The sequence below is a fragment of the Sturnus vulgaris genome, chromosome 1, assembly GCF_052056855.1.
Source record: "Sturnus vulgaris isolate bStuVul1 chromosome 1, bStuVul1.hap1, whole genome shotgun sequence".
NCBI classification, from domain to species: domain Eukaryota; kingdom Metazoa; phylum Chordata; class Aves; order Passeriformes; family Sturnidae; genus Sturnus; species Sturnus vulgaris.
The window spans coordinates 50,384,725-50,408,569 of record NC_142243.1 but is presented as its reverse complement, the minus strand read 5'-3'; the positions used below and the strand labels follow the sequence as shown (position 1 = coordinate 50,408,569).

The window sequence follows — 23,845 nt, the reverse complement described above, 5'->3', positions numbered from 1 at the left end:
GAGTGCAGGCTCCTCATTTTGGCCAGCAGCTTCAGAGACTTCACCATGCTAATCTCCAGTGCCTCATCTCATATTCCCAAAGCACACAGAAGCATTTTATCTGCTCTGAACCTCCTCATGTGCTCCCAAAAACTAGCTGCCATAACACCTCTCTCACTGAATCTGCAAGCTATTTGTTTCCTTTGTAAGATGTTTCAGAGACTACATCCTGCTCCCAGCAGTATGAGCTTATTTACCCGGCATAAAATTGGGCAGACAAAAAAAGGAAAAGGAGAAAAAAATGCAGTAAATATTTTGTTTTAGACAGTGGTACCTGTCTCACAGCATCCAAAGAGCACATCACACAGAGCTAAATAAAACGCTCCTGCCACTGCAGCTTGCTGTCAGCTATTTCTGATTCTTTTTAATGCAGAAGAAATGATCAGTTCTCAAAAAATGACAACAAAAAACCGTATTTATTTGTACAAAAATACTCTTAAAAACCAGTGGTACCTTTTTACTTAAACACCATCCCTCTTTCATAAAAACTCCATGCTTTATAGATGAGAAGAATGTTATACAGCAGGGTGCTGTATTGGATGAGTGGTTTTAAAAAAATTGCAGCTTCCCTTTACATAATTGTACTTGGACAATGCTACTCTGACTAACAGACTTTTTTTGCTAAAGAGATACTTATATCTGTTCAGAAAATTTGCCTCTCCACTAAAAAACCAAAACAAGCAAACAAACAAAAACCCCACAAAAACCAACCAAATAAAAAATGGATCCAAACACCAGGTTTTTCTTAAGCAAAGAGGGGCAATGTTTCTAGCCCTGAACTATAGAACATCTTCTGCAGTGCAAGACAGCTTTCTAAAAAATACAGCCCCAGTCTAGGGGAGCACAGAAGCACATGAATAAATAATAGAACAACAGTCAGATCAGATATTTTTCTGTGCTGTATGAATGTCCAGAGCTCATTCCACTGCTGTATGACAGCTCTGATGTCTGCAACATCTTTATTCACCAATCAGCAGTAACTCCTTCCACCACATGCCAGCTACATGTAATCTTCAAGTCGCAGTGGACTGAGAAGGTATATGTTCAATAAATACTTAAAACAGTCTTTTATTATCCTCCTCTGTATCTCTGGGACAGCAGGAAGGATCCAGATTTATCCATGCATCCAGATTTACCCAAGTGTTTTCCATATTATTTGGAACCCTTAGTAGTTTCTGAAACATACCCTGATAATTTCAGCCTCATGGAAGATGAGAGCAAGCCCCAGGCCATGTGGATTTTTTATATCCATGCCAATAAAAGAAGCATCAAGCAGTGCATAACTCACAGTCATGGGAGTATGTTGCCCAAGGAATCAGGAGTGTGGATGCCTGAAGCATCTGACAGCATGCTATCGGTCTCAGTGTTTCATCTGCAGAGATGAAACAAAATGAAAGGCTGTCCATTAACACACACAGGAGCTCGGTTTAAATGCCACATGTGAGCTTCATGCAAATGCAACTGTGCTTGCTTCCTATGAAAGAAACCTTGCCTCAAGCTTAAGCGTAGCCAAGACTTGACCCTCACTGAATATTTGGACTAAGGAGATTCTGGATGCTTGCTGGCCTCCATTTTACTTACTGTTAATGAGATTAGCTGAAAATCTATGTGCAAATTGCTCTAAACTGTTATTTATAGGAAACTGAGAAACATCCACCACTATGCTTTAATGTCTGACTTCCTGGCCTTTACAATAGCATTAAGATGTTGAAAGTAATATTTTTTTAGCCTGTGGAGGTATGTATTTTAGGAGTTTTTATCTCAAAGGCAGAATTTGTCCAGATTTTCCAATTGAGATTTGATAGCAATGTCAATTTGTTTTCTCCTTGATTCCCAGATAAGATCATTTTTTTCCTGCCAGCAGCTGCACAAAATGTCGCATATCAAAGGACTATACTGTAACCAATCACCTCCTGACATTGTGTCCCATGTCTAAATCATGTCCTCAAAGAATCAATAACACTTAGCTTGGAAGACAGGAACACAGTTCATGAGAATTTTTTTAAAATCTTGTTTCAATTGAAAGGCTTTAGGAAAATCCAAACATTTCATTTTTCTTAATCACAAAAATATTTACTCACATGCACATACATGCACAGAATTCCTTTTTTCCTACAGGCTCCACCTGGCAAAGGAACCTAGTGAGATTAAAGTAAATGGGAGCTAAGTAGAAAATGTCCAGTCTTGCCTACTATCAATTCACTTGTTCTTCCAATCACACTGCCTAAGAATACCCCACCTAAGAAGAAAAAAAATAAAAAGATACCAAAGGAGTTCATGTACATCTGTTTTCCATGCAGATAAAAGCAGTTTTCCCTGGTGGCAGAGATGATCTGGCACAAATTTGCAAGCACAGCCTGTTACCTTGAAAAAGCAATCGATCCCCACCTTGCTACAACTTCTTTGAAGCTTGTAGGATTGCTGTTGAAGCACCAGTCTGAGCTTCCCTCAATTTTTGCTGTAAGCTGGCCACTGCCCAAAATGATGGTGATGCCCTACACTAGAAATGCAGTTTTAGACAACATGAGCTAAGCAGGTGTTGAAGCTGTGAGCATTCCTGAAGCACAGTCTCTGGGCTAAGCATGAGTGGGACACTTTTGAGGAATAAGGACTATTCTCCCTTATGAGTCAAGAGGAGCTCTGAGGGACAACATGCCAAAATCCCAAGCCTGGACTGGGCATCACCCTTCATCAGAGCCTCTCCACAGAGCATTAAGGGAAGAAACTGGTTTCTCTGCAGCTGGCCTAAAGAGGCAACACAAGAAACAACTCAACACACTGGTGAACAGAGGGGGTGAAAGGACACTGACCTGTGCACATTTCAGGGACACCAGTGAAACAATTGTATTGAAGCATTAAGTGGCCATCTCAGGGCAGGTTCTCCTGCTACAGAGCAGCTAAGAGAGCAGAGAACAGGGTTCTTTGGCTACTCTACATGCCCCCTGCACATTCCCATTCCTTGCTGCTGGGATAATTTGTGCAGTCTTTCTTCAGTACAAGAAGCTTTCCACACAGAGTTAAAGAGAAACATAAGGGAATGCAGTTTTAGAAGGAAATCATTGACTTCTTGAGCAACAAAAAGGGCAAAACAATAGCAAATCGCATCTGGCTTCTGTTAGGACGTACAGCCTCTGCAAATTACAGCCCAAATGAATTAGAGCCATCCAAAAGGCTGATTAGTGTCATCTGATGGAGTCAACGTAATTCAGGATATGCCTCTTTGGTTTCACACTGCAAGAAAAATTAGAAAAAAAAAGTGGCAAATTAAATATGTATGGGGCATTGGCAGAACTTTCCATCAGCTATAGAATATAAAAAAGGAGGATAAAGCAATATACAATTAACAAGGCAAGCATGCAGCAGGCAAAGGGAAAATACAACAAACAGTCCCTAGCACCACAACAGGGCTGCCACAGAGCAGCTGTCTGAGTCTGCCAAATTACAAGGGAAGACTAGAGAAAAACAAGCCCATGGAGACAGAGCATCCCCACAAGGAGAGGTGCATGTCCTGTAAATAATTTCACTAGCGTATGCTGGACTCTGAACTCGTGGTGACCAGGTCCTGAGTTGCTGTCTGACCATGTGAATCCAACAGCACTCCTTTTACAGAGATTACCCACAAATATTTCAAAGGACTGAGAAAAAAGCACTGAGCTTCACATTATGCATTTTTGTTATATGTATTTACATTACTTCTTTTTTCCTCCTCATTCCCTCTCCTTCTGATAATGCTGAAACATCTCTTTTTCAATAACAGAAAGGTGTTAAGCAATCCAGCTCAGAAGACTTCTACTAATGAACAAAAATAGGATAAAGACTTGAAAATATAGTATGATTAAAATTTAAAATTATGGAATTTTTTTCCTTTACTTGATACAGAAAAATTACTTAGTTGTCTTCAAATACAAATACAAATTATTTCAGCATAAAATAAAATGCATCACCATGTGAGATGGCTCCCCCACATACATGATACTGTAAAAATTAGGGCATAGCTGAGGGAGAACAGATTCCATTTCCTCTATGCCTAAGGAGACTCAAACTCTCATTTGGAGACTGAGACAATCAGAGGATGTAGGCTGTTTTGAGGTGGGTGGCTGTGACTGCTTACCAAAACTGCTAAATTTTATATAAGAATTTCAAGTCGCATATCAGCAGGAAGGCACATTAATATGCAGGTAGTTGCTGTTGCCACAAGGCTGAGAAAAGTCAGTCAGTGGGATCCCTGCTCCCACAGCTAAGTAGGTGTTTTCTACCAGCTGGTCATTGTTTTCGCAGACAGGTAAATTATGGGAAAACATGGCCATGGTCAGGCATGGGATATGCTGTTTGCCAAGGGGACATGACCTAGAGTTGCCTAAGGACATAAGGAAATTCTGTCTACGGAAGCAAGATTCCTAGGCTTTCCTTTTTGACTCCTTTCTTCATCTCCACTGAGAGCATCAACCTGTAACACTGAGGGCAGATTTTTTTACCAGGCAATTCATTCATTGTTCCCTGAAAAGAGGGAAGATTAATAAGGTAACAGTAGTGCTTCAGAGGAGAAATGTGACTTAAATATAATGATGACCAAAGGGTCTTTTCATTCTAGACACTGGACGCATAGCTTGCCCCTCCCTGCCTTCTCCTTCAGCCTGGGCACATACAACCTGTCCTGCACAAGGTCACCTGCAGAGGACCCTTCCTGCTCATCTGTGAAGCCTTGACAGAGAAGAACACCCATTTGTTCAGCTGTCAGTGATGCCACAGTAGCAAACCCAGCATTAATTACATGTAATTATAGCCATGCTAGGACAGAAACCTGTGTTGTATATAAAGCACTTAAAGGAAATTAAGCATATACAATGCAGGGAATCAGAAATGAGAGCTGAGGGTCACAGGCAAAATTAAAATACAGTATCTTGATTTTAAAAAAGAAAAAAAAAATCACTCAGCAGGCTCTCCCAAGGCATTTCATCTCTAATTGAAGAGTGAATTGTTTTAACTTAACTGCTCATGCTCTTCACTGTCTCTCAGCAAATGAATCGTGATTACACTACATAAAACTCAGTTTTTGGCTTTCTTATAATCCCACAGGACTGGATGCCACACATTAAGACACATACGTAAAAAAAGGAACTCTGAAAGATATCTGTTCATTGTATAGAAAAGAAAAATATTCCTTTCAAATATGGATTGTAGACCCTCCAATTTCTGTTTCCACAGCTGAAGTAGAAACCAAAGGAAAGGCCACATATGCTAAAGGTAAAATTAAAGCTGTTTCATATTCAGATTAACATTGGTCAAGGGCTATGTAGGCTGCTATAATCTTGGGTACCTAAAATCATATTATGTCACGTACAGGTTTTATAGACAGAAGGATCTTGGGTTTTTTTCATAATGTGTATACGTAATTCTGTAGTGTTCAATTTTAACTATTGTAAAGGTACTCAAAATTGATCAAATATTAAGTATAAGTGAAAAATTACTCAGTTTTGTCTCAAATGTTGTCGTCATTGAAGCAAAAAGAGGAACTCCATGCAGCATTTATGAATCAAGAACAATTTATCAGAACAGGATGTGAATTTGAGTGAAGATGGACATAATAATAAATAAAACACCACAGGAACTAAAAACCAAAAAAACAAAACTAAAACTTTCTGGGAAAGCACTGTGTTTTAAAAGCCAGCCTCCCAAATGTATTGTTCATTCCCGCTTACTTGAAAATGACAGACCTGATTCTTGGATCATCTTCTTTTGTCAAAATGGCTTTACAGCTGGAGCACCAATAATTGGGTAGAGCATCTCTATGTAGCAGAATTGCTGGGTACTGTGGTTGCTACATCAGTATTAACTGATCTTCCATCCAGTGGATGGAAGATAATGGGACAACTACATCTTCTCACGTACTACTGTTGTATGGTCTTTTGAAGAGGTGTGACTTAGTAGAGGCTTTCAGCAATGATGAATTATGTTTATTACATTCCTGGTCCTAGGAATTGGCAAAGTGCAAACTCAGTTTAAGGTGAACTGGTACATTATTCACTGAATACTTACTGGGTGGCTATGCTACAATTCCAAAGTTGTCCTAGCTGTTATAGTACACATATGCTGAAACACAGCCATGTTGCCTTCTCATCAAACTCCTCTAAGCCCATTAAGCACCATTCCTCCATTAGCTTCACCTGAAAAAAGACAATGCAGAAATGAAAGGAAATTCACTAAGAAAGAGAGGAGACCAAGCAGGTAGTAGAAACATGACCTTCCTTCAAGAGGTCAAATAGCTTTATTTTGATTAAGCACTACAATACAGTATATATCGATATAAAAACTCTATAGTGTATATAAATTATTCCCTCCATTCAGTAATTCATTTTTTGTTTTCTTTTTTTTTCCATTTCCATTACAGCTTTGGTACAATGTGATTTTATTATATTTTTAAATACTTTTAGCTTCACAAACTCACACAAAGTACAAAACTAATCAGAATCAGGGATATTACAATCTACACAGTGGTGTTCAGTGGTAGGAAAAAATCTTACCTCAATGAATTCATGTCACTAGCTAAGCTATAAAGGCATACCTAGCAGACATGACAAAAATATGCACCATTAACCAGCGAACATTTTTTTTCCAAATTATTTTTACTTTTTTTTTTACAGGTTTTTCCAGCAGCACATCACTTGAGCATAGTCAGTACTCGTGTCCTCAACTGATAATTCTGTTGTGTTCCTCTTCATTTGAAGGCCATGATTTATTTGTTAAATAATGCACCTCTATCCTTATGACTCTAAGCCACAGTGTCAGTACTTGACCTGCCACCCTGCATTGTTGATGCTTGCACAGTTTGTCCTGCAGCTGGCAGAAATAACTGGAACGTTATTGGAGGGGCAGTGTGGGGCAATCAACCGGAGGTTGTTCTGTGGGGCAGGAGGTATGACATTACAGTAGACAGGCATTCCAGTGGCTGTAATTGTTCCTTGACCTGATTGATTAGGTAGCAAGATTGGTTGTTGATATGATTGTTGTGGCAATCCTTGAGAACCCTGGGTCATTGGCACCTAGGTAGGAGTACGAAAAAAAAAGATAGCAATTACTAAGTAAGTTAAAGTAGGTTCCCAGTATCCCTATATTCCTTCTAGCTGAATTTGAGTATACTGTATGTTGTGCCAAAATGTGCTATTTTCTGCTGCCCAGAATTGTTCTTATCTCTGAGGATTTTTTTTGTTACAGAAGGTTTTAAAGAGAATTCCTCTTCCTTTTAGTCCTAGAAAGTTTCTCTGTCATGACCTAGTAGAATATGCATTACTGGGATCAGTGCAAACAGAAGACTCGACCTTGGTATACCTAGGCCATCTAAAAGGTCTAATTTGATCATTAACCTTTAAAACACATTTTCAATAGAGTAATTCTGAAGATGTAAAGGGAAAATTTTACCCATAAGCAATTCCCCCATTTCCATCTGTGTTACTGAAGTGTTTTCAAAGAAGCTGAGGGAAAAAGAGAATGGCTGCTCAATCGGTGCAATCTATTAAAATGAATTAGATGTCATTTAGTTTCTTAACTTCCCAGAGGGACCAGTAGGAAGTGTAAGCACAGGCCACCTCTCACACGTGCTTGGCATAACTCGTGGAAACTAGGTATAAAGGTGGGGAAATAAGTCTGGGTAACTTACGGACTTGGTAAAAATAAAGCCACTGTCTTCCCTCTCCCCAGAATCCAATAAACAATAATCCATCTGGCTACAGCTTGTTATAGAAGACATGGTGAGATCCTTGGCAGGAGTCTCCACAAATGAGTAATTTTTAACTGGACCAGACAAAGCCCTCAACTTCATTACAGGAAACAGTACTGCACTGGCAAAAAAGAGAAGAAATGAACAATGTTCCTATATTTTTAAAAATTAATTTTCTTCACAGGAAGAAGTCTAACTCCTTCGTTGTTTGTGACATTACCCTCACTGCAGGCTGTAATAAATAGTTCACCTGAAGCATTCCAAAATTGGAACGAAAATCAGGAGTACTAAGACCATGTAAATAGGAAGCAAAGAAACCAATTTCACTCAGAAGTGTATTCATCAGAAGGCTTCCTGCCACACACTATCCAAATGAAGTTATACGAGCACTGTATGATGCAAAAACTTGATTCAATTAAGCATTCTCCAAGAAAAAGTCTTTCCGTGCAGCTCCTAAATACCTGATAAGATGACATGGCTGGATACTGAACCATCATGCCTTGCACCTGATTTCCCTGTTGATTATTCATCAGGTTCTGGCTTTGGGGCGGTTGCTGCACTCCCATGAGACCCTGGAACCCGTGCTGCTGGTTTGGCAGGAAAGGCTGGTAACCTGGAAGAAGAAAGAGGTCTTCAAATACCCTGTTGCTTGTAGGGGCAAAATTACAACAGTTGTAAGGTACAGGAAATGATCCGATAATTTATACCTGCATTAGTCAAAACGTTACTTATTCCTGCAGAAATGCTACTAGAAATGAAAACTGAAGTGCAATAAAGAAAGTGCCATGAGCTGGCAGCCCTGGCAGGCTGACCTGAGTGGGCAGCATGCTTTCATTATGCTTTTTAGCACTGCGGCAAAGACCACCTGGAGGAATGTCTGACTGAAGCACAGGGCTGTAAAGCCCTAAAGAGACAGAGGGTGCCACTGTCTTTTGGCTATTTCCTCAGAGGCAAAACTCCCAACATCTTAAAGGACACCGACATTTGGCCTTCATGGTCTAACCTGACAATTTCTTTCAGGTCATATTTCTTACCTTACCCTCTTACCTTCTTTTTAATGCGTCTCCCTAGCATGATATAAACAGAGAAGCCTTTATTTAATCAAGAACATCTCTACACACACTGGCTCTCACTTGCAAGGTTTTCAGGTGTAATTAGAGCATATTAGGGCCATTATCCATGATACTATTTTCATGTGTGTCAACGCAGGAAAATAATAAATTAGGGAATATCCTCCCCATTGCTTAGTAGGAACACTGCTAACATACCAGTGCCTGCACAAGGAGGAGAAGCTGATGCTTCTGTTTTAACCTGTCACTAACTCTGTGTTCAAAGTCACCACAAAATTGGAGTTTTTCTGCTGGGATGGCTCCTCTAGGACTAATGGAGAAATGGGCAAAGACTGGACAATGTAGACAGCCAAGCCACTAATGAGGCAGCAGTGTGGATGGGAAGGCAAGCATAAATAAAAAATTGCTCAGCAGCAATGCAATTTTGCCTGGGCATGGGCCTAGAGAGATCGAACTGGGCTGACAGGGTGATGCTGATATTTAGCAATTAAAAACTTCGCAGAAAAAGCATGAAAGGAAAGGAAGATGCAGAAAGATCCTGTCCTCAAAAAATGTGGCCAGGCATAGATATTATAAAATCTATTAATAATTTCTTCTTAACACATTTTGTGTTCTTTAGCACTCATATTTTTAACATGCAGTTATACAGTGCACTATCAATTCTGTAGTGACGTTTTTACAATAAGCATATTTCAGACAAAGAAGAACTACCAGAAGGAGCAACTCCATGTCATCTTTCTATGAAAAAATTGTGTCATGTCTGCTCAATTTATATTAATGAATACAGCACCTGGTTCAATATACTTCACAAAGTGAAAACCACAATCTGGATATTTCTTCATTATGTAAGAGAAATAAAGTATCAAATGTCTCTATTTCTGCTGGTCTGTTGTCAATTGATAGCTTTCCTTCTAAATCTGTTTTTATGCCAAGGAAATGTTGAGATTTCTGGTCAAGTATTTGGCATTAAAGATGCCATTCCAGAGATTAATGTCTGAAGTCACTGAGAAAAATTTAAAAAAAATAATTCCATGAGTGATTAACTTATAATTAAACATCTCCCAAACTTATCAGATTATTATACATTGAGATTTGCTCTTTTCCTATGCCCAAATGCTGTTAGCATATTTTTTAGTCATAAAAATTACCAACATCTGAACTGCTGTAACTGAGTTTACAGAAGGCTTATACAGCAATAATAAAATTACAAGTTCCCTTCTGCTCCAGTACACCAATTATGGGAGTGAGGGGATAAAGGATAGGAAGGAGGATGGAAAGTTTAAGTAGAGAGGTGTCAACTGGCAGCAGAAGCAGCAACCTGAAATTAATCTCCTGTCACCTCTGGTTGTTAAAGTCCCAGATGTGTACAGAACCATAGATGGATAGTGAGCCAGGGATCAAGTTACACTTTTGGGGAATGTAATCCAACACTGGATCTAGGCTCAGAGAACTGGATTGTAATGCACTGGCACAGCGTGGCAGACTGATACTCTTCAGAGACAGACAGACACCAGTGGGGTCAAGTAGAAAGCAGCTCTTCTGTTATCTCTAGTAGATATGATTGCATTAACATTACCTTTGTGAGATTACTGCTAATGCCCTGCTGTGTGTTTGAATACCCATCTCTCTCTTCACCTAAGTTTTGTGTTCCATATTCTCCAAATATGACAGATTTATGACCCAGTGCAGACATACTATCAAACGGAAACAAAAAATCATTAAAAAGTTGAAGTAGCTACCCTTATGATGAACATATAGGTGTTATCTCCTGGGAGTAGTACAAAAACATAGAGTCATAGAATGGGTTTGGTAGGATGGGACATTTAAGACCTTAAAGTTCCAATGACACACACAAACATAAACACTCAGCCCTGAAAATCTCCTCTGTACTAGCAAGCACTGCTTAGTACATGACATAACTGCTCCAAGTTTTAGGTGCAGAAATATGAAAAGGAGACAGGCTGAAGAGCTGAGGTCCACTGGGATATGCATTATTATTTTAACAATCTTATTCTAACATCTTCAAGGACTTTACCAATTTCTCCTGACCACAGGACATGCACACACCTCACCCCATCCCAACCTGCAGAGTACATCAATTACATCCCTGAAAGTGAGAATAAGACCTTTTCCCTACTCCTTGTGTAAGGCTTTTGTAATGCTCTGACCACAAAGAAAAGCCTCAGTACAAATACTTCACATGCACTCTAACATACTTCCAGTTTGATTAGATGGGAGCAAATAGGTTGTATCCTGAATCCTCTTAGACTTTAAGGGAAAATATGTAACTTCTTTGTTCAGAATATTTAATGCCCTGACTTGTAAGTAGAAATGGGAATGTTTAAGAAGTTTACTGGCCTGTGTGTATCTCTGCAAAGATGCTGGCTGCCATCTCTTTTTTACTTAATATTAATGGATTTTTTTCTAATGAGCAGTACCCTTTGGAATTAATTGAAGCTGCGGATGTCAGAGCATGCTGTAGAAATCACTACAGCATTTAGTCAAAATCCAGCATCTTCAAGGTTCTGCATCTCAATAAAGCCACTTCATTTTACGTGATAGCAAAGCCTGACCCTTTATTATGTAAAATACGTGAAGAAAGATGCAGGTTTGTCCATTCCATTGAACATAAAAATGTGACAAAAGTATATTCCAACATTACAGAGCAGGTACAGAATATTAAAAAGTGAATTTTTAAAAATCTACAACAAGCTTTATAAGCAAGAAGTAAAATGCTGTGACGAAAAATAGTGTCAATATCTATTCTGCTAAATGGCTTCTGTTTCAGCACAGATGAAAATAGAACATGTGGCACTCTAAGTGGCAATCCATCTGGACAAGAAGTTGTTAATATCCGAAACCAGCTGCTCTGAATTTCCTATCACTGCAGCCCAAATTCTCCATTTAATATTTGAAACAGGTCCTCCAGTGTTTACTGGATGTTGATATCTTTGTAGGTTTTTGCACTCTGGCCAGGAAAAAGAATGGGCATGGGAGATTTGAGACTATTATCAACCTTTAGCACTGTTTTTGAAACGATATCCTTTTTTTTTTTTTTTTTTAACCTCAGGCACAGACTATCAGAGAGTGCCATTCCACCAAAATTACCTAATTTGTATGCACAGAGCATAGTCTTAAACTATGCCATGCTTTTCATGTGCTATTTACTTTTCAGTGGCATGGAAATAATACTGTATTCTCAAAAGTCTTGAAAACTGACTGCAGTGCATGAGAAACCAGACATTACCGGGCAGAGGTGGATATTTTGGAGCCACACAGGTGTAAGGAAAATGAGAACAGGAAGTGGCAACATAGAGCAGCAATAAGGTTTTTTGCACTTGCTCTTTTGCTCATTAGCTTTCATACTACATGAAGAGTAATCTTTAAAAGCCTCTTTACTGTTCCCTGAGAACACACATACATGGGTTATTTTCTAATGGCAGTACACATCAGATGAACCATTCTATCACTGCAAGCTCCACGGCCTCTTTACTGCGATTATATCATCCTGCTCTATGTTATCTACATAGCAGCTACAAAGGAGGATTTTTTAAATCAGGGCAAACATGAGTGACATTGTTAAACAACCAGAGGAATAAATCGTGCACAGAATTTCAATGAATACTTCAGAGGAAGTATTGAGAAGTATTAAGAATCTTGAATTCCAGCTGAAATGGAAGAGGCCGTCATATCATCAAGGTAATTCTCTGAAGCTTTACAGCCTGCCTCACCATGCTAAAAGTCATCGAACTTAAATATCCCAGAGGAAAAAGACTGCACGAAAGACCCACAAATGTTTCAATTTCCTAATGAGGCTATGCAGCTCAAAAGAGAAAATGCAGCAGTTTTACACCTCTGCCAGTAGTGTCACCCAGAGTTGCAACTAGACCATGTTTGCTGCTCTCCTGGCCTCAGCATACATCCTTCATGAATGGTACATTCATGTTGGGAGGGACTGTTTCATTGCTCAGTTTAGATTTGAAGCTTGTGTTTCAAATGTTTGGAACGTGTATCAGTACGGTGGGCAAAGGGTGTCTGACAAGGGCAGGTGAGAGTCCCTGAACTGCAAACTTTATTGTACTCTTTCCACTTGAACAGAGTCCTTGCATCCATGCCCATCCAATGCAAACACATACACTCATAGTGCTTCTGATGTAACGTGATTTGATAGGTCACCTGTTCCCTTTCTGCTTTACTCAGTGTAGTGTCACCTAAAATTCAGGTACCACAGAAACACATTGCAGTGGCTTAGGCGACCAAAGTCCAAAAGAAAGTCAAAAGGGAAACCTCAGGCAGAGGTAACTGGGCTGGGTGGAATGCTGCACAGAATCTGATCATGCTCCTGCCTACTCTGCAACTAGAGCAGTGCCTTTCTGGTGCCCTATGCCATCCTCCCTTTCCTTTCCCCTCCCTCCTCCAGTACAGACCAGATCAACTCCGGCAGCAATTGCCAGGAGCACTGGGAAGAGATTGAATTTGAGCTCACATGGAAAAGCCAAGGAAAACAAGCACCAACTCTTGGTGCGGACCCTGTGAAGCCCTTGCAAATATTTTAACACCAAATTCTGCACACAGAAGGTGCTTACATTTGCAGAAGACTCCCCAAAACTGGTAAGAGCTGAGAAGTAAGCTAAAAACATGATCCAAAGTCAGGAAGCACACGTCTTTCTGAAAGACTTAATGAGCTCACTCTGCTGAATTTATTCAAAAGATGAAGTATCCACAAATAGATAGTTGTGCCAGGGTAGAATGAAACTCCTTTCTAGTAGCTAGTATGGAATTAAGTTTTGGATTGGTGCTGAAAACAGCATTGATAATTCAGGGAAGTTACTGCTGAGCAGTGCTTACTCAGCACTTTCTGCTTCTCACACCATCCCATCAGCTGAGGAGGTTGGGAGAATTTGGGAGGAGACACAGGTCAACAAAGGAATATCCCATACCATATGACAACAAGCTCAGCATATAAAGCTAAGGCAAGGAGGGAGTGGGGAATGCTCAGAGTGGGCATTTTCTTCCTGAGTAACTCTTCCGTATAAAGGAGCCCTGCTTTACTGGAGGTGGTTGTACACCTGTCTGCCCATGGGAAGTGGCGAATGGATTCTTTGTTTTGCTTTGCTTGCACCCATAACTTTTGGTTTCCCTATTAAACTGTTTATCTCAACCCATGAGTTTGCTCATTTTTAATTTACTCATTCTCTTCTCTGTGCAGCTGGGGAGAGCAAGTAAGCAGCTGCATGGGGCTGAGTTGTTGGCTGGGGTTAAACCATAACAATAGTTCTTGAACAGACCAGAAAAGGGTATAATAAAATTACATGTTTGGAAGATAAACCTAGAACTTTTCAGATTAGACGTAAAATTCAAAGTTTCAACAGACCCTATAATTAACAAGGAGGCAATTCACTGAAGGCAATTAGTGGAAGGATGTTTATATCACTCAAAACCTCTAAAATGAGGATGGACATTTTGTTAGAAGATATTAATCAGTTTAAGATAATATTATCAGTTATGATAATAAAAATGTTAGAATGTGCTCATTGTCCGGTATTAGACTATTAAATTACATATTCCAGGTTTGAAATACTTAGGGAAATGTTAACTAGTTAGCTCTTAACACTTTTCCTGTCTCTCAAGGAAAAGGACTAATCTTTTGCATATGAGACAGGATCCTCTCCCCAGTCTCTCCTCCCTTTAATCACATGTTGGCAATGCCACCCAGTTCATTCCACAAGCAGAGTTCACCTGTGTACAGTGGATATTCTAAGGGATACTTCTGGACTATTTTAGTTCACTTTGCCCTGGCTGGCGTAGTGCTCAGTAGACTTTGTAGAACTGAAGAATATGGTTGGTATCTATTCCCACAGTTTTACAAGGCTATGTTCTCCTTTACTTTTTGAAATAAGCTATGGGCAAACTATTAAAGTGGATGGGTGTAGCTTTTACTGTATAATAACAAATTTACAATGCCCATGATTAAGTTATAATCAGAGAAAAAGAATGTCCTTGTAGAACTAAAATTCACTCATAGACACATCAGTATATTTGGTAAAGTTTTTGACAAGTTTCTTTTTTACCAAAAGCTCTGAACTGGTCCATCCCAAAGTATTTGCAAAACTGGAAGGAGAAAAAAAAACTGAAGCAAGCTGTTCAGCAAGATCAAACACTGTCTTAGAATCACAGAATGGAATCACAGAATTGAATCACAGAATTGCTTAGAGTGGAAAAGACCTCTAAAATCATCAAGTCCTCCCATTGCTCTAACAGTGCCACATCTACCACTAAACCATGCCCCTAAGCCCCAAAGAACATTGTGATTCTCAAACAAGCCCTAAAGGTTATCTGTAAAACAGGAGGAAAGCCAGCCTAATTGAGGAACCTTGCATAGGACAATTGGCCAAGTTGTGGGAGCCACATAACGAGATCCATTCTGAGCACAAGCAAGAGCAGGAATTCGAGGCAAGCATTTTTGGCAACCAGAACAAAGCCCTTCTTGTTCCAAGGTCCATCATTCCCTCCTGACTTTGTGTGAGATACTCAAGAAATAGACTGCAACCAGGTGTTGCACCTCCTATGTGGACATGTAACACCATCCCTAAGTACTTGTTCCTCTAGAGGAGTGCTGCTCCAAGGCTCTGTGCTCTTGCTAGATTCTCATGTCCAGGTGTGATGTATCAATCACCTGAGGAAAAGGTTTGGGGTTTATTTTTGTTATGCAGGTGACCATATCTGACAAGTTTCACTGCAAACAATAGACTAAACGCTCATGGAATGTAAAATTAATCTATAAACTAATTTTGATTTTAGCCTCACCCCAAAGTGTTTGCAGTTTGGAAGACTCACACGAAAGACACATTAACGTCTCCCTCCTGGTGCTATTTTCTGTGTGAATCTGAAGATTTAAATTGCATCTTGTGCAGCTGGAATTCAAACCACTTTGTAAACAATTTTATAGTTCAAGCTTGGATCTATAATCCAAAGTACAGTGCAAAGTAAATCTGCTGCAGTTCATCTATCCACTTCTACTGTGTCTGCTTTCTCTCTGCAATACACATAAAAATGTCTTGATCTAGTAAGATATTTGAGCTTTATATTATACTTGAAGACATCACAGATAATTTATGGATGTGAATTGGACACTATGGGAGCTAGAAGGATAAGTACATGATAGCTGAATGCTAAAATTCCATTCCTTTCCTCTCAAAACACAAGACCATGCAATAACTTAGTTTTCACACACATACAAAGGGGGAAAAAACAAAGAATACCTATGCCTGAAATAAGTAAGTCTTAAGAAGCAACAGAAAAGGTACAGAGGTATGAGGCAGCATGTAAAACAGCACAGGTCAAAAAGCACAGCAGCACACAGACTCATTTTGCCCACAGCACTCAGCAAGTTCAGACCCTCCAAAAACAAGAGAAGCCTTTTAACACAAGTGACTCACAGTTTGGCTTCTTTCATTTCAGGTAAAAGCACATCCCACTCCAGCAGTACAGCTTGCAGGGGAAACCATGAGTTATTATGTTAGATTTGTTTTCAAAATTTTAAACTAATGGCATTGATTCTTTTAAGTTGTGCGAGATCAAAACAATTTTTAGCTAATGGCACTCCAGCTACATTCACTGGAAACACATAACGCAGCAAATGTATTCCTAAAGTGATTACAATGATAGTGACTCAAATAATTCTCTGCAGAGCTGAGGTTATAAAACTGCAGGATGTTGAAGTTTGAGTCTTGAAACATAATTGCTGCCAGAGTCGTAGATCTGAGTCCCTAAACTGGCCATAGCTTTACAAAAAACACATTCATGCTTCCCAAACCTGGTAACAGACCAATAGCCACATTTGTTGTCACACACACACAAAGAGCTGTATTCAGCTGCATTAAGAAACTCCACAAGATGTATATGCATCAGAGATATGAGCCAGTAAGATTTATTATCACAAGACAAAGAACAAAATCCTGGATAAAAAAAGTTGGACTCTCTTCCCCGCCCCTCTTTTCTCTCTGGTTTACAGAGCTACAAATCCTATGAAAGCAATACTGCAAAAATATCTTTATCCAGCTTCAAAAGAAGAAATAAAACTGGGAAATTTCCCAATTTTGAAATTTTGAATTATTCCGGAGCTACACTAGATTTTTTTTTTTGGTGGATAATCGCTCTGAAATTGCCCATGTGGCAAGTTCCTCTAGAGTGCTAGAACAGGATCTACCCAGATGAACTGCCCTTCCTTGTTTTCTTGCTTTATTCTTCCTCAAAAAGCTCTATGAAACCTTGATTGTATTTGTTTTGCAATCCCAATGACTGGAAGAAGCCCAAAGAACACAGCATCTGAAACATGGATAGTTTCATGTGCTACTCAAGACAATGCTACTAACTGGGGGCATTTCTCCACTGCTAACAAAATGGAAAAAAAAGTTTGGAGAATAATACAACTTCCCTAACAAAGCAAACCCTCCTGGTCCAAAAGATGTGCAGGATCAGAGCCCCAAAAATATACTTTTTAACTCTGCTTTTCCTACATAAACTAAAATAAGGTACATTTTTACAAAAGCCAAGATAGACTGCTTTTTGCACAGACTTTTCCTTGTGAATAGACACTGCATAAAACAAATGAGTTCACCTGGAAGCTAGACAGTGTCCTGTTGGGGTAATTTAAATTATGGCAATGAGAAATATCACATATCACAGTGTAAGATTTAGCAGTTATTACATGTCAAGAAATATCCATTACCTTTTATCCATTCTTTTACCTTTTTTCTATGATACTAAGTTCCAACCTGGAAATGAGGAGTAGCGTTTTCTTTTAAGAAACATTTATATGCATGCTTGCTGTCCCATGGGTGAAAAAATGTTTTTTGCAAAGGGTGATGAACATATATTTAGTGCCTTCTACTTTGTCATTGAAGCAACTACCTTTAGGGGAAATATGCAAAATCCTGGGTAAACTGAATTTATAAATCACTTAAAGATGTATATCCACCCCTCAGTTACTTTTCCACACCTGAACAGAGTTGGTTTAAAACTTGGTGACTTCATTTCTGACTAAAAAGGCCCAGACAAGTAAGAGGTATGATTAAATACTTTCATTATATACCTAATGAAATCACATACCATAACATCTTCTGAGATCAAAATTTTAATTAAGGTAGGCTGGCATTTTGGCTTTTTTTGCCCCCTTTATGTTCCAGGGGAACAGCAGGTAAGGTCAAACAGAAAGCTTATGTGATAAAATTGCGTGAGAGAGCTCCTGGGACACCTGGCATTATTAACAAGAACATGAAGACGGGCACAGTTGAACAGTTCAAAGATAAATGATTGCATTCAGTTTTTGCTATCAACTGGAGAACCTGAGAACTGTTATTTGACAAGAAATGTATATAAACAGGCATCAAAAAGAGTTTGAATGGATACAAATACAGGAGACTCTGGGCTGGAGAAACGTTTTTCTTCAGTTTAAAATCTGGATCCATTCCTTTACTTCCCTATACAAAAGGTTTTCTAATTATAGTGACAGCTTTAAGAAGAACTTGCTACTAGTAGGTGGCTTGATCCTGAAAATAGACCTGTTCTTGCTGAGAACCTAATGCCATGTAATCACATGACACTTTATTAACTTATTTTATTTCCTTTCCAATACACATTTATTTTATGTTTTGAGACTTTTTAGCACTCTTCCTGCTCTTCAAAAACTATGACAAATATTTCTTACTCTTCTCCTTGAAGATAAACCTAAAGATAAACAAAGGGGCACCTCTTACAGACATGGTATATAACTCAAAGCTTCTGAAAGATTCAGAAAAGAAAATTCTGTTTTTAAGACAAATCCTTGTATCTCACTTCAGTAAAAAAAAATATAGAGGGAACAGCCAGCTTCAATCCAAAATAATTGCAACACAATAATGCAGGGCTCCATTACAGCAGTCTAATTCTGGTAAAGAAGGTGATCCAGAATCTTGGCACTAGGCCAGGCTCCAAAGCCTGACTTAAATACATTAACCCAAAGCATGTGCAGCTGTTTTTGTAATCTGAGGCTTCTGCATTTTATTGGAGACCAAGAAAGGAAAAAAAAAAGAGGCACCCACTAGTATTTTATGCTTTTGAACTAAGTTAATCGGTAATCTGTGGAGGCACATGAACAGGCTCAACAGCTTTGGAGAAATGAGCTTTGGACAGCATTTCCCTTTGGACAGTACCACGAGTAAGGGTTTACATTGGAGCGTTGCAGATGCCCAAAGCCAGCTGAGGTGCCTGAATGCAGGGAGGGTACTACAGAACCTGGGAGTATACTACATTATTCTGAAAGGAGTGAAGCCTTCTCACCCCAACAGAGCTAAGCCACTGGAGGCATGTATTGCAAGCTAGTGCACAGTTCTCATGACAACAGATAGGTCCAAAATAGTGCTAAGGAACATCCAGGAATAATCCTGCTCTCAGCCCCTGCCCATCAGTCCCAATAACCATAAGGACAATCAACCGAGATCCATGGGCAGGCAAATAGATAATTTTGCAGAAAATGTAGGTTGTTCTTAAGGGAGATTTACTGCTTAAAGACCAAAACAGATGCAACTCTGGTAGTAGCCCTTACTGTAGCCACAGACAGTTACATTGATGAGGTCTGCTGCAATTCCTCTTTAGGAGGTTTTTGAATAGCTAATGTACATGTTAGCTAATGTAGCTAACAAAACACCAATGTGAGAACCCATTAGTGTTGACAGAAAGACTCCTTTGGCATATGACATGCTCATTAGATGAAGAGCAGCTGCAATACTCCCCATATGTACCTGAGTCTATACACTGTGTTACATAAAACAGTTCATGGCCATAGAATAACTGTTATATACAATATCTATTGATTCTGTAAGTAAATCTCTAAGGAACTGGGCAATGAGACAGGTAACCACCAAGACAAAATTCAGTATGATTCAAAAAAAGCACAAATACAAAACTGGCAGGATCAAATTTTCCATGCTAGCTGCAAAACACAGATTCACCGAATTTATGCAGATTCATTTATTTTGGTTCTTTTTTTATTAATAAATAGTATCAGGTCTGAGTAAAAAACTTGTTAAGCCCTGTGTATTGATCTACCTATAACTTTGCTCTTGATACCAGCTTGTTATCTTGGCATCAGCTCTTGATACTCATGAAATATCTACATGCACAAGCTCAGAGTGAACCTCCATGCCAGATACTGTGCAAACTTCAAGGAATAGCTGCAGTCCCTACAGCGAAGAGGATGCATTCCTGAAAAGACAACTGCAGGTAGAAAAATAAGCACCCAAGGGAAATAATTTGCCCAGGGAAAGGGAGAACAACTGCAAAATACTTTTCTGGAAAGTACACCAAAATATGTGCTGAGTGCTAAGACCCCTATTCTGAGCAGGGACTACTCAGGCAGGCTGCTTCTCACCAGCGTGGTTGTGGAGCTAGATGCTCCCTGGGCTCTCGCTGCTTCTGCCAGACTGGTTTGTTTTTCCACACAGCTCCAGGTACGAGTTCCTGCCCTGCCCACATCCTCTCTATTGGAAGAAGACCACAGCATTCTGATGATACTGTTCATTGCACCGTGTTCAATTTTACTATGGGCAGACTGGGGTAAACGACTGCTAGCACCATATCACTAACAAATCCCACTTTTTCACCTTTGCAAGCTGGGCTTTGTTTCTTGTCTCAGCCTCAGGAAGAGTTTTCGTAAACACAATATCAACTGTAAATACTGCCTTCAACAAAGACACAGCCACTGCCTGATGGCACTCTTTCTCCCCACGGCTTCTGTGTACATCTACAGGCACCAAATCACAGAACAAAAAGCCTTGAGTTTATTTACCTATAACATAAGAACACAGCAAGTTGAAGACCACAGCCCCCAGCTCAATGCAAACAGGTGCAGGGACCATCCTGAAGCCAACAGGACTTTGATAGAGCATATGTCTGCTCATATGAGTCCAACTGCAAAAATCTCATCTTTTCCAAGTGCACCCATGCAGAATGTAATCCAAAGACTACTGGGGTTAACAATTGACTTAACCAGCTCTGTACCACGTTAGAAGCACTCACCTGCAACACAGTGATTACTCCAGCCCCTATACACCAGAGCCCTTGACAATTTGCTTAACTTTTAAGCATATAAGCTAATTTCTTGATTTCAGAGCAATGATTTTCAGGCTTGAATACACTTCTGCACAGGGGAACTCAACCCCTTGAAGGAGAGGATCTCCAGTGGGAAAGATACGGGCACAATTATTCACATTATATTCTTATGATTGCTTTAAAAGGTTTCTGAGAAACTTGATCAGGCAGGTAGCAATCAAATTAAGGAAAGAGAGGCTCTGTTCCGATAAAATTCAGTTCTACAATATATGAAACAAATTCATTTCTCAAATCCTTCTGCACAACCACTGCTTAAACTGCAAGAGAAAAAATGGGGCAATTTGGGACTGAGCCTGAATTTATGCATGGACCTTGCAATTGTATGTGCCTATAATAAAGAGCCATTAGACCAAACAGTGGCTATGTACCAAGAGATACTGGCTAATAATAAACCAAATAGCAATCAGGGATGTGTCTACCTTACTTCACTTCTGTGGCAGAGACACAGGGAGCTCCCACTGGTGTTTGCCTTGCAATTAACAACCCTTCTAGTTTACTGCAGACACTAGTTTACATTTCCTGTCTTTCTTGATTAAAAGTCCCTTAAAGAAACTGAGTTAAGCCTTTGCTAAAGCAATTGCTATGGTTGAAACCCTCCCTTTCCTATCGACCTTGAAGTATGAGATAAAAGACCTGTAAAGTGACTATAAGTAATTTCAATCAGTCTCTGTTCTGGGCACCCACTCCACTCCATATCATTGCAGAAATGTAAACACTAATTGCAATTCTGACATAGGTACAGAAGCAATACATTTGGTTACTGTACTACAACTGAGCTGTATCTTCCAGGTAAAGCTTTTTCTTGGAAGGAACTGAAGGATGGAATCTACAGGTGTGGTCATCCTAGTGCCCATTCTGTGGCCAAACTGTGGATCTTACAAAGAAGGGAATAAATGAATAAAAGAAAAAAGGTCTGGAAAAGTAAAAAACATTCCCCTTTGACATCCCGAAAAGAACATCACCGATCTCCAAAACTCTTTGTTTGTTTGTTTGATTTACTATCTATAAGCAATTTGTTTTATATTTTAGTTTGCCTTGGGTGTAGAGGATGTGTGGGGTATGAGTCTCATTTTATGGGAATTTGAGGTTTTGTTTCAATTCACCAAGGAATGTGCAAAATAACTTGTTCATACAGTTTTACAAACTCTTTTGATGAATTGGGCAGCTAACTTCACAATGCCTGCCTATATCCACATCTCATGCGAATGCATTTTCAACTCTTGCAGAATAATATAAATATCCAAAAAAAGATATAAAGAAAAAAAGAAAAGAGGGAATGAATTGTGGATGTAAACTTTCACCTTTGCCTTTCTAGCAAGGGTTTAGTGTCACTTTTGAAAACAAGACGATTGACACCTGGAGTCACAAATTCCTCGTGTAATTCATAAAAGAAATTAATAGAAATGACACTCAGCAGCAAGCTTTCCTGAACACATGTACTGAGAACTCTTGGTGCAAAGAAAGCTGAAGAAAGAGAAAAGGAAAGGGAGAATGAAGCCAACTTTAGAAGAGATCACCTATTTTCTGCGCTAATTCCCAAGTCTCTACCAAACTGGACAACAAGCTGACAGCAGTGCTTGGGAAAGTGGCAGGCATCAGTCCCCCAGTCCCTGCCTCACTCATGCTAGGGGCAGTCTTTCTGCAGGCTTGAGAAAGCCTGGAATCAGCACCGTGGTAAGCAGATGTCAAAATGTCCACCCAGACCATGGTTCAATTAATCTACATGAAACAAAACCTCCTCTCTATGTTTGTGCTCATCTCCAGCTTTCACTGCCAGCACATTAGCTGGAAAACTCCCACTATTGTGGGTCCAGCATTATCGCTGCAGAAGAGGATGTTGGTTAACTCAACCAGTACAACAGCCTGAGAAGGCTGATCTGCCAAGCAAGAGCATTTTATGCAGACTTGCTCTGCACAACCCACAGGATTAGTCCTCATCCCCTTATCTCCCCTCAAGGTATCTGCAACTGTGCAACTCTAAATGATGCAAAATTTACTTTCATTAATGAAAAAAACCTCGAAGCATTGCACAAATTTAAAGTAGGAAAGTCTAAATATTTGTGCTTTGTCTGCTGTGGGTCTCTCCAGGGTGATGTCTGCCCTGAGAAATCACTGGGGCAGACCTGCCACAGTGCATTTGCTGTCACACAGCACACTTAATATTTTGCAACCCCAGCAAGGCTGTGTTTACAATCTTCATGACCAAAAGTTTTTGCAAAGTCTGAATTCCTCATTGCCAGCTAAGCAGAGTGATGGAAAATGCACAATAAAGACCATAAACATATGCAGTCTTCAGCTCAGCATAAATACTGAAGATCATCCTGGGTGTGTTGTCAAGGTAGATTTGAGAGCCAGAAGAGCTTTTTCCTTGCATACATCATAAATTTTGATAGCTTTTTGCTTGCCTGGGGCCTAGTACACTCTGACTGCATTACTTCTTCTTTCTGCGTATTAGCTTTCTCATCTGTAAAAAACTTTTTGAGGTGTGGCATCATTGTAAAACATTTTGAAATCCAGCTGTGTTGAGCAGTATATATTCAATTGGTAAAGTCAAGGGAAAAACATCTGATCTTCAATATAATCCATAATAAGAAGAGACCTTTAAGTGCTGAATTAGCTAAAAGTTACACACAGAGCTTTGCAAAATTTTCAGTTATATGAAAAATGCTCCTTTGACCCCCTAAAAAATTGTCTGGGTTTTTTTATCTGTCAGTGTCTGCAAAGGGTAGGGCCACATTCCCAGAGCTCTAAGTCTGTCAATACTGACAGGAAGGTGAGGAAGAGGGCATAGTAAGAGTCAGCTGCCAGAGCAAAATCTTAACTAGGGGTCTCTGCGAATCAGAAATTTGTCAGCAAAGCAATACAAATGGAT

At 39.5% G+C, this 23,845-nt stretch overlaps 1 protein-coding gene across 50 annotated transcripts in view; it reads right to left on the bottom strand.

Annotated features, from left to right (window-relative positions):
* Positions 1-6,265: 6,265 nt before the first annotated feature.
* The window catches only part of ARPP21 (cAMP regulated phosphoprotein 21), a 141,914-nt gene continuing 124,334 nt past the window's right edge, over positions 6,266-23,845 (bottom strand). For 47 of the 50 annotated variants that reach the window (XM_088166766.1, XM_088166904.1, XM_088166835.1 and 44 more), the window contains 2 exons: positions 8,215-8,366; positions 6,266-7,079 (listed from right to left, as the gene is read on the bottom strand). In XM_088166766.1, the coding sequence (XP_088022892.1) occupies positions 6,822-7,079; positions 8,215-8,366 (410 nt within the window). In that variant the 3' untranslated portion in view covers positions 6,266-6,821. Of the gene's footprint in view, positions 7,080-8,214; positions 8,367-16,262; positions 16,315-23,845 lie in introns of those variants that run through there. The other 3 variants (XR_015804433.1, XR_015804437.1, XM_088167040.1) reach the window with 3 other exon arrangements.